At 30.1% G+C, this 16,252-nt stretch overlaps 1 protein-coding gene and 1 long non-coding RNA gene across 3 annotated transcripts in view; one reads left to right on the top strand and one right to left on the bottom strand.

The window, feature by feature from the left end:
• The window catches only part of LOC100167612 (TWiK family of potassium channels protein 18), a 147,989-nt gene that overhangs the window by 123,275 nt on the left and 8,462 nt on the right, over positions 1-16,252 (top strand). For both annotated transcript variants that reach the window (XM_029490356.1, XM_029490355.1), the window contains one exon: positions 9,779-10,010. In XM_029490356.1, the coding sequence (XP_029346216.1) occupies positions 9,779-10,010 (232 nt within the window). The remainder of the gene's footprint in view (positions 1-9,778; positions 10,011-16,252) is intronic.
• On the bottom strand, positions 337-9,753 carry LOC107884437. Its single transcript, XR_003839582.1, has 3 exons — positions 1,321-9,753; positions 1,022-1,189; positions 337-955 (listed from the first exon to the last, which is right to left on the bottom strand). It is a non-coding gene; the product is annotated as an uncharacterized LOC107884437 (long non-coding RNA).

Genomic DNA, 16,252 nt, shown 5'->3' with positions numbered 1-16,252 from the left:
ATTAAATATTCAAAGAAGCCTAATTATTCTTTCTAAAAAAATTTAAAATGGTTCATCGCCAATTATTATTATTGATGAATAACATCATCTCGATTCTCGGGGATGTGTAATTCATTCTAAACAGTCAAAAATATAAAACTAAGATTATTTTAATTTATGTTAAATAATTATATAAACTTTTTATACGAGGAGTTAAATTGTGAGAATTATTGCATTAAACTAAACAAAAGTTTTTGAGACAATATTTTTAATTAACTTGAATAAAAAATTCAAAAAATCTATAAATATATTATTATAATGTACACATAATATATAATACCCAATAAACATATAAACCTTAAATAGAACATTAATTAAAACTAAAAAAAAACAACTTTAAACATTGAACTAACCATTTAATACTCATTAAATTGTATTTTAATAAACATTTATAAACCTTATACTAAACATCATTTGAACCAATTTTTAAGACTTGATATCACATTGTACTGCAAGGTTTAATTCAACATTACACCACAATGTTATCAGACACATCGCATCCCTATGCTTTATTCAACATGATAACATACATGTTAAATCCAACATTACACCAAAATGTTTTAAGAAATATTGCATTTGAATGTTGAATTCAACATTATATTATCAAGTTATAAACAACATTGCATTTTTAGGTTGAATTCAATATTAGTTTAAATCTGTGATTTTACTTATATTTTATAATACCTATATTTTTTTTAATAAAATACATACACATTTTAACAATAGAAAACATGCTTTATTAAAGATATAAAGTATAATACCTACATTTGTTTATTTTATTTTAATAATGCTGAATTTTCCTGTTCTTTTTTTCGTTTTAAGCGAAATGGTGCTTGAATAAGCATATATTTTATACAATCGTCAATCTCTTCTTGCTTTACAACACCTTTGAATTTTGCCATTTTTTTGGTGGCTTCTAAAATGAATGACATTAAAATTATAATTATACTATTATTTAATACATTTTCAATCTAAAATTTACCATCAATTATTTTATAAAAGCCCAACGACTGAAATGATTTTTAGATGTTAATTTTCTTCCTGCAAAGGAAAATTGGGCCAATAATCTATCATCAAAAAGTTGACCCATAATTTTCTTTACTGGAGAATTTACATTTTTCCCACCAATACTGTTGGATAGATCATGAACCTAAGTGAATTTATAAAATGTAGTTCATATAATATATATAATAGACTAAAAAGGATAATTTAAATAAAATATTAACATATTGTTAAGAACAATATAATACGTATTATACGTATGTATATATTATCACTCACAATTTTTCTGCGATATTCGCTGTCCAATATAATTTGCTCTTCTATTTTATTGAGATCATCAAGACTTTCTATGGGGTACAAATCTGCCATAGGGTTGTAATCAATAAGTGAATTATTTTCATTCGAAAAAATTTGATTGTTTGCTTGATCTTCCAGCATTTTTATGATGAGATCTTGTTTCTCTTCAATTGTTCTTAGTTTGAATTTGAAAATTAATTGATTTCTCATTATTGTTTTAAGAATATCATCTCAAAAATTAGACCAATTTATAGTATATAAAGTTCTATATATATATTAACTTAGAGAAATGGAGGGACATAGTGTTGGCGGCAAAAACTCAAATAGAGTTATAAACATCAGTGATGATGATGATGATTGATGATGATATATTATAATTATACAAAAGTGAAATGAAAAACGAAATCGCAGTTCCGTGTTTTAAGTTAAGACATAGACAACAGACATATATATAATTACATACACGGTTATTATAATAATATTGTTAAAATAAAATGGCGCGATATTCTCAAATTTTACTTTTCAGACCGATCTCAAGCGTGTGCCATAATTATGTCGGTTAGCTGAAAACTGGGATATTAATTATAGCATGGGGTTAGAATGTCTGTCTGTTGGTTTTTTTCCAAAACTCTCGAAAATTGTGTTCGTGATAGTTATTATACAAAGTACACGAAGCGTACTTTGTAGATATATTATTATATACTTACCAAGAAAACGCCACCGCGGTGAGTTTAATTGGCGGTGACAACGACAGCGCGGTAGTAGGATCGTATAACATACATAATACATATTGTATAATATTATGTAGTATGTATAATTAATGTTTGTTTAAAATTAAATTAATAGTGTTTAACTAGTGGCGGCGGTGCTATAGGTTAAGTTACACCGAATAGCACACGTTAAAACATCTCGAGTGTAAAACAATATCCCGGCCTAGTGATTTCTCGCTAATGAAAAATGACATAATATTATTTTAACTACAGTTAATACTTTTTTATTTAGACATATAATATTATATTGATAATATCTATAAATATTTTTCATATCATATTGTACATTCTATTCCAAATCAGTCTGGAAAAATCCCGACGGAAACGCGTCACGGTTTGCGCATGTGCAGTCTCATTGGCTGCAGTCGGCGCAGCTGACTACTGCGGCCAATCACAGCGGTTCTACCGTTCAGAGGCTGTGCAGTTTTTCCAGACTTATTTGGAATAGAGGATAGTTTACCCGTAAGATCACATATTGTTTAAGGATCCTGATTGCAATTTTTCAAATTTTCCGCAATTCTATAAAATTCGAAAATAAAATTTTATACTTTAGTTGCCACCTTAATTATAATACTTATAATACTACCCGATACCTATTTAGGGGGGAGGTTGATAGGGTGTATTATATCGATCAGAACACACTTTAAAGGAAAAACTTTCACACCTCGTAGATTGGTCTGATTTCCGTAATTTTTTTTTTGTTAGATAGAGGAATATTTTTGCAGTGCGCATTGGACTTCGATTTTTGATTACGTTGCTATAAACAAAAAATAATACAAAAACTAAAAAGTTGTAAAAATGGGTTAAATTCAAACTTGTAATATAAGATTTAGAAAAATAGTTTTGAATATTCAAGTCCAATGCGCGCCTTGCAATGCGTCTTCCTATATCTAATAAAAAGTGAGCCGTCGCGGGACGCCTGGCAGATGTGAAACATCAAACATTTTATCTATAGCACCACGATAAGCACCTGTCGAATACCACTTATCACATTTCGTTGACTAACCATATTAAGTCATAAATATAATTTATATCTAATATCTATTAATCTAATTAATATTTTACTTCTTCACTATCTTGTAATATAAATACGAAGTTATACAGAGATCATTATTATTAAAATAAACAAACTAACCTTTGGCTCGAATCAGTAAATTGTGAATCGGGATAAACAGCAAAAGCACATGACGGAGACATTTCACTCCGACCTGCATTTTGGTTAACTTGAAATTTAATTCTTTTTTCTGGCGGCGGTGCACTGTCTCGTTCCATTGTATTTGTAATATTTTCACTGTCACTGTCACTCATATTTCATTAGAAAATATATATCGTTATTACAAGATTTACAAGATAAATGGTTTGTTTGTGTCCGTGGCAACGACTTAAAACGATTCACTATAATTCTGTATTGAAATTTATAGAACGAATTATATTATACGACGTCACTCATGGCAACCATTTATAAACAATACGACGTCACTCATGGCAACCATTTATAAACAAAAAATTTATAGAACGAATCATATTATACGACGTCACTCGTGGCAACCATTTATAAACAAAAATTTCGATTTGAAATCTATGAGTGGGGCGTCGCCACGCCACAGTCGGTCTCACTACTGTACCGCGCCATAAGATGTTTCACATCAAAAAAAAATTACGGAAATCGGACCAATCTACGAGGAGTGAGAGTTTTTCCTGTAAGGCATGTCTTTGAGCAAAAAACAGGTCGCGCGTCGGCCGCTTAAGTAACAAATGCCATTCCAAAACGTCATACGAAACAATTCTAATGGGTGGTGGGTAGGGTAATTTTTTTTTTAATATACGCAGCAAGATAATAGCATTAGGTACTTACGATCAACATAAAATAAAATTACATCATTTAAATAAGATACAAATTATTAAAGAAGATAATAATATTGGTTCAGGTTAGTACATTTAAATATTATTATATAATTCCAATAAATTTTTGAATCTTGTGAGTTGAGTGGTGGTTTCCGAATCTGATGCTTTAGTTCACATAGATTATGATGAAGATTGAGCTCGTCTTTGATCGTTGAATCTTGTAGCTTCCGTGAATAATAGTATTTATCTGAAACAAGAAGAGCACAAGGTTACGCATAATGGTAGTGCTTGTATAGTCTCGAGGTGCTTAAGTAAGAATGGCTGATTCGGAGTCTATCTAGTTATTTTGGTATACCTAGGAAGAGAACAATCGTGTTTCTAAGGTGGATGACCTAATTTGTCTTAATGTATTAATTGTTTATGGTCACAGATTTTTTTTATAGGTAGGCATAGGTTAGTTTTTTTATACTAGAGTGAGGTGTGAATATGTGATATATTGCATAATTAGGTAGAGATCAGATTTGATTAGGAACAATCCAATTGTTAACTCAATATTATTACAACTTTGATATTTTCATGTTTTTAACTTTACATAACTTTTATAATAATATGGACTCAAAAACACACTACAAATATTATTTCAAATAAAAACAAATTCCTTATATTTTGTTTTTTGTTTTTTTTTTTACATTTACAACTGTTGAATCAATGTTAAATGAAATTCTCTACCCGTCTCGCTGTATAATAAGTAAGTTATTTCTCATCAATCCAGATTTAATAATATGTATTTTCTATTCGTTTTTCTCTTTAATGTGCGTACAATATATAAATATATATTATGTTCAAAATACAATTATATGACTTTAATATGGCCTAGCATAGACAGCTGACCCATTAAAGTTTCACGGACGCTTATAAATTGAATGGTTTAAAATATTATACGGCAATAAAACTGTTTCATAAAAATGACATCGTTTATGATCGTAGTGTTTGGAAAAAAATAGATAATATTAGTTATTTGTTGAAAAATATAGTCATTGTAAAAATTCAATCCCACCAAAAATTGAAAACTCAATTTGGCTTTTATGGCAGGTCATATTATAGTGACAAATGTTTAAGTTTACTACGAGCCGTTATATCCATACTATATTTTACATTTTCGGTATCATGTATTAATATAAATCATCATAATAATATATATATAATATATATATTACATCATATAAATAAGTATGTGAAATAAACAAATTCGCTATGGCGATTGATTCATACTGTGTGCTGGTCTTATTGTCTTGTTTCGATTCGATTACCTATCAAATCGTACAAAAGGACAAGTAACAAGCGAACATTGAAAATGCTACATATATATTAGGATAATATTGTATAAAGCTAATTAGCATTAATGTTTTTGTCGGAGGGTTGCGTGTTCGTAACGCACGCATTGCAGCATTCAAGACGAAGAAGTTTAGATGATTTTATTTTAAACCTCAGAACTGCAACAAAGTTTTGTGAAACCCACCGGAATACAGTTGCTTATTATTTTTTTTATACAAATGTATAATATTATATGATATTATTCTATAATACATTATAATACACGAGATTTCTGACTATGAAGTACCTTGTTTAACTACCTGTTTCACCTAGTACCTAGCTGTATAATAACGTACACATTTTTTAGACTCATAATTCGTTTCAAAAGACACAAAATATCAAAATTATACAGTCATATGAAATGATATATAAATAATATTTTATTAATATATTCCGTTTGAATACGTTTGAAAACCGTACCGGAGCTGTTTCGGTCTGGCAACGACTAATTAATGCGTTTTGTTGTAAGCACGACATCAATATTACTCGAGATTATCTACGTTAATTGTTCTGCGGAACGTTATAAAAAAACGAGTACAATAAAAAATATGCACGATAATATTTTTTGGGTCGATCGTGTAACATCAATTATTATTATATTACCCACCGCTAAAATATAATATAAAATAATTTATTACATTAGGTACATGCTCTAGTACAATATAATTTATTATATTTTATGCATTCGTATACACGTTTCTGTGCGTATTTCATAATTTTCTCACTCGTCATTGTGCCTAGAGTACCTATAGGTACAAAGAAAAAATAAGATAAAAGTACTAAAGTTCACACAAACTTTGCGACGCTTTGTTTTACTTTGGCCGAGAACAAGAATAGTTTTCAACACTCTCACTAAATTACTGCGTTACTGAAAACAGAGAGTAATATGAACACTTATTTAACATCGCCTTGCAGGTGCACTGTGAACGTGGATTTATTCTAAGGCAATTTAAGGGCCGAACAATAGTTTATGAAGACAGGTGCAATAATATTGTATTTTATTTCCCATGCGTATTCGGTTGTTATCACACATTAGTATATTATATTATTGTGCCTTACTATATCTTAATAATTTTATATTAATTTTGCTTTAGATGATAAAATAACAATATAACTACTAAGAATAATCAAGAAATAAGACTATCTTTAACTCGTTGTATTGGTTATTACTGGATATTAATCAGTCTCGTTTGAAGAAAAATGTATTCAGGTTTATATCCGTGATTTAAAATCATAAATACGCACACTAACACGCAGATCGTAGCTGCTATAACAAATATTATTAAAAACAATATAATTTAAGTACCTACTTACTACATATATAATTTTAGATTCTGAGCGGAGTGGTTTGTTTTAATATGATATGTATGTTTGGTATCACCTTTTAAAATAGTGAAAGTACTTCAATCTTCAAATTTCCAATACTTTTCAAAATTATCATTAAAACAAAAAAAAAATTTTGACTAACGGGAATTTTCAACATAATTGATTTTCTTTTAATTAAATATCAATAAATATAGTTTTTACTAAATATGTTGGCCCTTTTTTGATATTTATAGACATTTAAAATGTTCAATATTCTTTTTTACATCTTTTAGATAATGCATAACATTCAATAAATGGTTTTCTTCTGTTGAATTCATTAAATTAACGCATCCAAAACGTGTGCATTATTACTGTAGTGTATATTTTGTCCATTTGTACCTAAGTGTCTGAATTTGCTTGTCTTGATTTATCAATTCTGCCAGGGAAATTTATAACAAGAAATAATATATATACAATAATATAGTCAGTATTTTATTATATTGACGTTTTTATTTTCAATGAGATTTGGATGGGTCCGTTTGTAGGTAATTCGTCCAGTCGTCGACCCGTCACTGCTGATGTGAGTATATAGACAAATACATGTATTATTAGCTTTTATAGGTATACTACGATAAAATAGAGGTAATTTCAGGGATTTTTTAGGAGACAGTGTGGATGTCCAAATAGTAATAAATTTAGATCAGACAGCCAGAATTATTGAGGTACCTACCTAGGAACGATACAATTGTGCATGTAGGAAATCCGTATATATATACATTATATACTCGTGTATAATATATATATATAACCACCCATGACACGAAACTGAACAGTAATCACATGGTTGAACGATAACAAAACTCAGAGACCCAGAAACCCCAAGTCTTATGGTCGGATATACAGATGCAAATAACTATAATCCTAGTCCGTATATTATATGTACCTACCTATATGGCTATATACAACAAAAAACCACAGAATAATTCTACCTCACCGTTTTTACAGGTCTTATTATACTATACGAAACTTGCTTATAAACATTTATGCGGCGTAAGCTACGAGTATAAATTACGTTATTTAATTCGTTCAATATAATTGAATAAAAGAATGTAATCAACCGAACATGATTTAATTCAAGACATGCTGCGAACAAAAATAAAAATACAATTTTCCGCTACAGAATTATTTGATTTACGGAGATACTATTTTACATTATTAAACAAATTTTAACCGTTGAAAGCAATTATTGACGATGTAGGAACAATTCGAACATATATATAGGAATTATTGCGTAGGATATTTAATGAATCCGATTTAAGTACATTATGTCATTAACGGCTTGATGAAATTAAAAAAAAAATTATCCTTCTCGAATATTTACGTCCTTCGTATTTTAAAATGTACATCTAATTATAGTTCGCTTTCGTCGTGAATTGGTGTAGTTTGTGAAAAACAACTCTAAAATCTTATAAAAATGTTTTATTGGTATCGTAGTAGTAGTTATTAGCAGAATCTCATAATTCGTTTTACACCTATCGATCTGATTTTGTGTTCTTCTTATATACCATCGCCATCAAGTTTAACCCGAACTGTAATGGCCGAAAACAATACCGATGTTCTCGAAACTGCACCGTGGGTGGTATTAATGTTGTATTAAAGTCGATTCTACATACACAAGTATAGTAGATAATACCAAAGGAGAACAATGTTATCACTAATATAACAAAAATATTAACTAGATAAAAGTTATCAAACGAGTTAATCACTGCAGGGAACCGTGAATGTAAATATTATTAAGCATATAATACGTTGTACACGCATATAATTATTGTACTGTGCTTTTCAGCCAAAAAATGTAAAAGTTCAAAACTCAATGTTTCTGATGCATGCAGTATACATGCAGAGCTAAGGCCACGGTGAAAAATTTTAGGAATCAGTGAATTTTCAAGGGTATTTTATTTTGAGCATACGAAATATCCTTGAAAAGTAAAAGTTTCAATTATAGCTACAAATCGTAACTGCATAATATTTATACAAAAAGTACCATATGTAACTATAAAACCGTGGACATTTGAAATAAAACAATAAAATAAGTTACACCGAAACCTCTAAATACCGGACAATCTCAGTCGCTAAAATTGTATCCTCTATTCGAAGGTGTTCACTATTCAAATTTCAGAGGGTTCATTTTGTAGAAAATGTTTCGTTAGTTCACAAGAAAATGTCCACTATTTGGAGGTTTCTACTTCTTAAAGGTGTCCATTAGGAGAAGTTTCACTGTATTTTATCTTTGGAACATACATTTTTACATAAGGTATCTCAATAAAATTTCTACACGTCAAATCGTATGAAAAAATAAAAATGTGATATACCTATATACAATAGGTTTAATACAGTAAATGTAAGGTGTAACCTTGATGCATAAATCCATAGTGAATAATAAAGAACTATAATATGAGATATATTTAAGTTCAATTAAATAGCTTTGAATTAAGAGGAGGTATTATAAACATTATCATAATATTATTGTTTCCATTTTATAAGTTTGTGACATATTATAGTAAATTACCATCCAGCAGTTCTTGTTCAGCTAAATGTTAGCTTAGATATAAGAGTGAATTTACCTGTTATTTAATCTGAAGGTAACAATATTTTTTGGATGTGTTTTTATCGAATTTTTTAATTTTGTAGTAATAAATAGGCCGGTATGAGAATTTTTAAATTGTAATATTTTACACACTAATAACTTGCTTCAAAATGAAACCTTTGAGTTTTATTTAATAGATAATATCACTCAAATATCAGAACGAATTTAGTTGAACGATAACTTCTGAATATAAATTACCTCTATGTTGCACACTTCAGTGACGGATACCACACGTTTTGGCCTGATGACTTTTTAATGACAAGATTGGTAAATAATATGATTTATAAAGAAATCGATTATCATTTCAAAAGTCGTCGTCGATACCTAATCTATACTTACACGCACTTTTACCTCCAAATTTATGTATAGGTATATTTTGTCTTTTATTATGATATAATACTCGCAGGACCTGTTTGTAATAAAATACTCCAATGTTTATAATAGGTATATCTATGACATATTATGACAAGTCCTTATACCATTTGTGTCTACCATGCAGGTGGCAGCGGAGGAAAACCGGTGTACCGTTTGACATCCGAAGCCAAACACGTCCTGTGCGAATGTGCAGAGTATCAACTGGCAAACTCACCAACACACGACCACGTGGCTGCACACATCCTCAGACAACTGGGCGATCGTCCGGACTTGCCAACGACGGCTGCGAAACACGACGAATACGCGTACGACGACGGTATCGGCGATGGGGAAAACAACGAGGACTGTTACCAGTGGTAAGCACTGAGCACAATATAAATAATATATTAAATGGGAAAAAAATGTATACTCACGACATTTACGCTGGGTAATAAAAAAAAATAGGCGAATGGATGCATCCAAAAATATACAGCGCGTGTTCCGCAAAGAAGTTATCAATCTTGAAATTGCCACGAAAAATGATATTTTTCCGTTCAGTTATTCCGTTAGCAATATAATATGCAGACAAATTCTCATTTGATGATACGATTTCCTAAAAACACAGATCAAAAAATATTTATGCGCCACTCAATTATTTTAAAGTGACACGCGTAGGTACGACCTTATATTATATTTAAATCATATACTGTTGGTTTGGCAAAATGTTTATTTTATACGTTTATAAAAATATACATTTTCATACAATATTGGACCTTACATTTTGCACCCGTTAAAACGGTAGAATATACATTTTGTATAACATAATAAAAAAATATATCGACGACATCTCACCCACCTCAAAATATTTATTCCTAACTTCAACTTAATATGTTGAGTTGGAACTGCCTGAGACGATTTGAATTTGTAATTATAAAATAATATTATTAAAACGTAATATTATATTGATGAATGTAATAATATATTATCCCGACGAAAGAAACAATTTACGAGCCTCGATGCGTGTGCTGGGATTGCGTATGGTTCCGACGGCTTGGTAGCTGACATTAACAAATAACAATAAAGCAAGTTTATAATATTGTTTATGAACAGTGAAAAAAAAATGATGGATTAGTGTACTGTAACGATATTATATAATATTATGTCGGTGTGTTTTTCCCAGGCATTTTTAATATTTCAAGTTTTAAAGAGCCTATAAATATTTTTTTCGAAAAAACATTTTTCGTGTACGAATTAAAACACCAACCAAATAACTTCGGATATAGGTAAATGAAAATATTGTGCTCAATAGCAGAGTCACTTTTGAACGTTTTATATAGGTATTTATATTTGATTATTTTTTTTAATTTCGTTAAAATAATGATCCATATCAAACTCATTAAAAACTGGTGCGTGGTGTTGATATAAGTATAATGTTCATTATTTAAATATCCATCGTAAATGTTCAGTGAATATATGTTTAGAAATGGTCTGATAATATATAAGTAAACCAACCGACGTGTTCCGACTACCTACCTTTAATAACTCAATGGTCCAAACTTAATGCTCACCAGTCACCGTGGTGGTAAAAATAACGTAAGGCATTCCACGCACGCATGTACCTATATTGCCTATGCGACGAGCCGTTTTTCAAAACGTTTGAAATATTATAATATTTAAAAATAATAATAATATCATTATTGAGTATATTATTATACTATTTTTGTGCAATATACCCAATGATAATAATTTGCATTCAATCATTGCAGTAGACACTTCCGCGTATTGTTTTATATCCAGATAATTCTATTATGATCGAATCATGGACATTTTCCCCTCGGACATTTCGCCACGAATGTTTTTGGTGTATTAGGATATTTACACCCCGTTATACTTTTAATGCAGACATTTCCCCCCCCCCCCCATTTTTTTTAAATTTTACTGTTTATTAATAATTATTTTATTATTTAATATGAAATTATTATTTTGCCTATTGTGTTATATTTTCAAATATTTTCATAAATATAATAAATTATAGGTGTATATTTTTGATCAATTGAGCTACTAGAATCAAATTCAAAAGCAATTATTAAATTGTTAAATATCAGTTTTAACATTAAAAAAAACGGCCAAGTGGATATCACTCTGCTGTACAGTAGGTTACAAGTGGGTCAATGGATAATGGATTGTATTGAACTTGAATTCAATGTTATAATATTATTGTATAAGAAAAACGATTCTGAGCGAAGAGGGTTTATCAGTCTGGATTTTTACTGTTATTATTTATAATAGCCTGTAATTATGAATTAATACTATGATATTATTTTTTTTGTTCGTTGCTATGGTGATAAGCAAAGCGTTAGAAATTAAAATCCCATTTTTAGCGGTTTTTAGTAATTTGTCGGTAGTTTTTCCAGTGGCATTAATTAACTATTGAGAAAATCGAAAAATAACCTCTTTAAAGTACATATTAATTCAATTTGGTAAAATATAAGGTACTATATGTTGAAATCGAAGCACTCTTTCTGGTAGAAATTTTGTATACAGGATAAAAAAAAAATAAACACCATTGTAAAACCATTAGCTAAAAAAAAATATGCGTTTAGAAATAACAAAAAAATGAGCAATCAAATGTTTTTACAAAATGTACCATTTTTATGTCCAAATTTTTAGCCCATATTATTATTATTATTTTTTTTTTTTTTGAGTTTTCGACAACTGAGGTAATTAGCCTGGGAACTGTGGGGGAAGGTACTGAAGGTTTTGAATTTTGAACACGTGTGTTTTTGGTTTTGACAGCATTTTTAAGTGGGCAACCGTAGGTATTTGCCATGCTCCTGTGGGGGGGTTGGCGGCCTCACTCTCCGGATACCGTGACTGCCTGAAGAAAAATGCCACCCATCATGGCCGAGTTCGGACTGTTAACGGTGCGCGTCGAATCCGACGCCTTAGTCCACTCGGCCACTCCGTTCCCCTATTATTAATTAATTATTTTATTTTATACTTATTATTTTTTAAATTTGTATTGTTTTAAGTACCGAGTTCAGTGGATCAAACACATACATTTATAATCTATCATATTTATAAAAATTAAAAAATTTTATTTATTTTATATTTTATTAAAAAAATAATAATATTGTATTATTAAATTCAATATTATTATTAGTCAATAATAAACTTTTATTATGGGGGGAAATGTATGCCTCAAAAATATATTTGGGGGGGGAAGTCCTACTAGACCAGTGGTTTTCAAACTTTTATAAAACACGACACACCATGCTCCTCAAAAAATTTTCGCGGCACACTGATCTTTTTTTTTGCACTAAATAATTAGATGAACAAAATTGTTTTGATCTATAATTATATAAGTACGTTTAATTAGTAACGCGTGCTTAGTGGCTGTGGTATATTGGTAAAATACACACAATATATCTACCGATTTTGATTAGTATTAAGTTGGTCATGTAAGAGCTCGGTCCCCACCGACCGGCTCACGACGATTACGTTAATAATTACGATTATGTAGATAATAAAATAGTCTTTGTTCGGTGCTCGAACATTACGTACAATTACGTGTTTTGTTTTTATTGATATCATATTAGCATCACTTCCCCTACGCATAATCACTTGATAGAACAATGGCTAACAAATTTTTATTAATTTTATTTTTATACATTTATTCTCGAGGCACCCAGTTTGAAAACCACTGTACTAGACCGAAAACAGCCGGGGGGGGGGGGGATGTCCGGGGAATAAATGTCCATTTACCATTATGATCATAATCGACAAAATGGTATTGTCGATCGATAAAAATGTTTGAACGATATTATTATTATGTTTAAGGCGACAAACGCTTTTACTCGCAGCGGCTGCAGTGTGCAAGACTGTTAAACGTATTATAAAACGGTGTAAAGTTTTACGGTAATGAATTTTTAAACATGACGCTGTGTCACACCGTACATTTGCAGTAGTCAGATGACCGTATCGCGTTTAATGACGCGAAAAGCAATTGTCCGGATCGTGGACTTTTATATAGATATAAATTTAAAGGAAAAATAGTGTTGCGCGTAATTTCGTATTCGAGATGAAAAATATATATATATATATATAAATATACCTTTGTAACGAAAAAAATGTCTCAGCCGGATTAAGTTAGGTCTTAAAAAAAAAACCTGGACAAAAATCGTTTTTACGAAAATGAAAAAAAAATATCACTTGCAACGTCTTCGTCTCGTGTTTGACAATATTCCCGAAAACCCTTTCAATAGTGAAGGTTCGAAAAAACTTTTCGTTCATTATCTCGTACAAACCATCTTTCTATATACTGCACTAGGCAGACATATTTCTGGTGGTCTTTTATGCGCGGACAGGCCTAATAGGATTATTATTGTGGTCGACGGTGGCGGTTATGCCAAAATGAATTGTTCGCGGAATCGTCGGTCGTTTCTTTAGTAATGACTCAAACACGCGTATTTCAGTGCACGACCATGAATTATAACACATAAAGTCCATCCACACACACTTACACATATTATGCATACGTAATGATTCACCGACCATGGTCACACCACATATTTTTTTTATCCCATTTTTAGAAATTGTAAGCATTATTATTCAAGATCATATTTTCAAATAATTAAATTTTGTATGCCATCTGATGAGTGTTCTTTGTGTCACAGAAACTTCTATTTTTTCAAATAACCACCCTTTTTTACTGGGCGTTGTCAAGTAGAATGAATATACGTTCTCGATAAAAATATATTTATGTACCTAATTCAACATTTCAACGATTAATTTTCAAGTTATTAAGTGATATGTGCCTATTGAGGGGCCTCGCTGCAGTCGTCAATTTTAACTAAAAATACTTTAAGTGTTAACAAAATAAAAGTTAGTTAACGTTGTCCGGTTTTTGATTTTAAAAAATAATTTATAATCGACAAAAAAAATGGTCTATAGATTGTACTCAACACTTGGTAAACATTAAATATTATATTATTGTGAATTGTAATTGAAAACTTGAAAATATGAATTTTTTCAAATTTTAAGTAAAATTAAGTGTTTTGTACGATCTACTGTCATTTTTCTGCTGGAATCAAATATTTTTTTTGATCGAAAATCGAAATCAGACAACGTTAACTTACTTTACTTTAAACAAAAAGTAAGTTTTTGTAAAATACGTATAGTGAATTTTATATTGTTATCGATTTATTGACATGTGCACGCGTGTTCGAGAGTGGTACCCATAATGAATTTCACTCACACTATAATAATCATTTACTTACAAACACATACTACTTTCAACTAACTAACACATAGACCCAAGGACTAGATTATAAATTGCCTATATGTTGCCCCTTAAATAATAGCCGTAGTGAGGTTTAGAAGAATAGAAGATATGGAGGCTAAAATAATTTGAAAATTATAACTATTGATATTTATAATTTGTAAAAATTGTCCGAGTACAATTATAAATTATAAGTACAACAATAAATATCACATCTAATATCTATTTAATATTTTTTAAAAAACCATTATTTATTTATTTATAAAACATACCCAATAGTGCCCAATGGTTACAATTACAAATATCAGTGTCGAAAAAAAAATTAAGTAATATTTATATAATAGGTACTATTATCAATTTTTTTTCTATTTTTTTATTTATTTTTTTAGAGCCTCTACTACTAAGGCTATAGGCTTTAGAGTAATAAATATTCTGATAGAAACAATACTAGGATGCAAGAATTAGGCTATGACCTGCTCTTGGTCTTTTTGATCTGGGCGCAACTCACCTATTAATTTCTATTTATATTAATACCTATTAAATCTGGGAAGCAAGTAGTAGGTACTAGGACGTATGCACCGTTTCAGATAAGTAAGAACTTTAGCGTAATAATCTTGTGGTGTGGCAAGTGATCTATTTTTAATGTACACTCAGCAAATGAGTAATAACAAGAATTTATGCTATACTTGCTCTAAAATATAACTACAATTGATGGTTAATTACAATGGTATATGGATGCCACAAAACAGATGCGCGTTTTATTCTAAAACGATGCATTATCAAGAACAATATTATTCTTGGTGCAAAAAGTTTAATAACTGAAAAACTACTCGTTCGTATTTCAATATAGATGCATCTACATTTTTTGTGTATGTATTGTTGACAATTCGCAAGAAAAAAGGGTGGTTCTCATTTTAAAAAAAAAAAAATAGAAGTTTATATCACCACGGGGCACTCATTTAATGGTTAACAGCATATACAACATCTAAGTATTTGAAATATAGTCTCATAAATAGGTATACTTAAGAATTCCTAAAATCTGAATGTGAATTAATCTATTATACCACATTATTATAGGATTAAAGGAGGTGAGCAGGCTTGGTGAATCCAGTTGCACTTGTACACATTTTAATATACATGTACATTATACAATAATATGTGGGTTATGGTCGTAGCCCGACTGGCATGGTAGTGTGTTGTTTTTTATGTGTAAAAAGATAAGCCGTTAGCGAGGCAATGTGTAAAAAATCGCGTAGGTACGTGACTAATAAAAATTAATCAAAACCTATATTGTACGCGTGCATAGGAGACGCTGAACCAAACCGAGTGATTTGGGGA

This window comes from Acyrthosiphon pisum, chromosome A2, assembly GCF_005508785.2.
Source record: "Acyrthosiphon pisum isolate AL4f chromosome A2, pea_aphid_22Mar2018_4r6ur, whole genome shotgun sequence".
Lineage (NCBI taxonomy): Eukaryota > Metazoa > Arthropoda > Insecta > Hemiptera > Aphididae > Acyrthosiphon > Acyrthosiphon pisum.
This window is presented reverse-complemented; position numbering and strand designations above follow the sequence as displayed.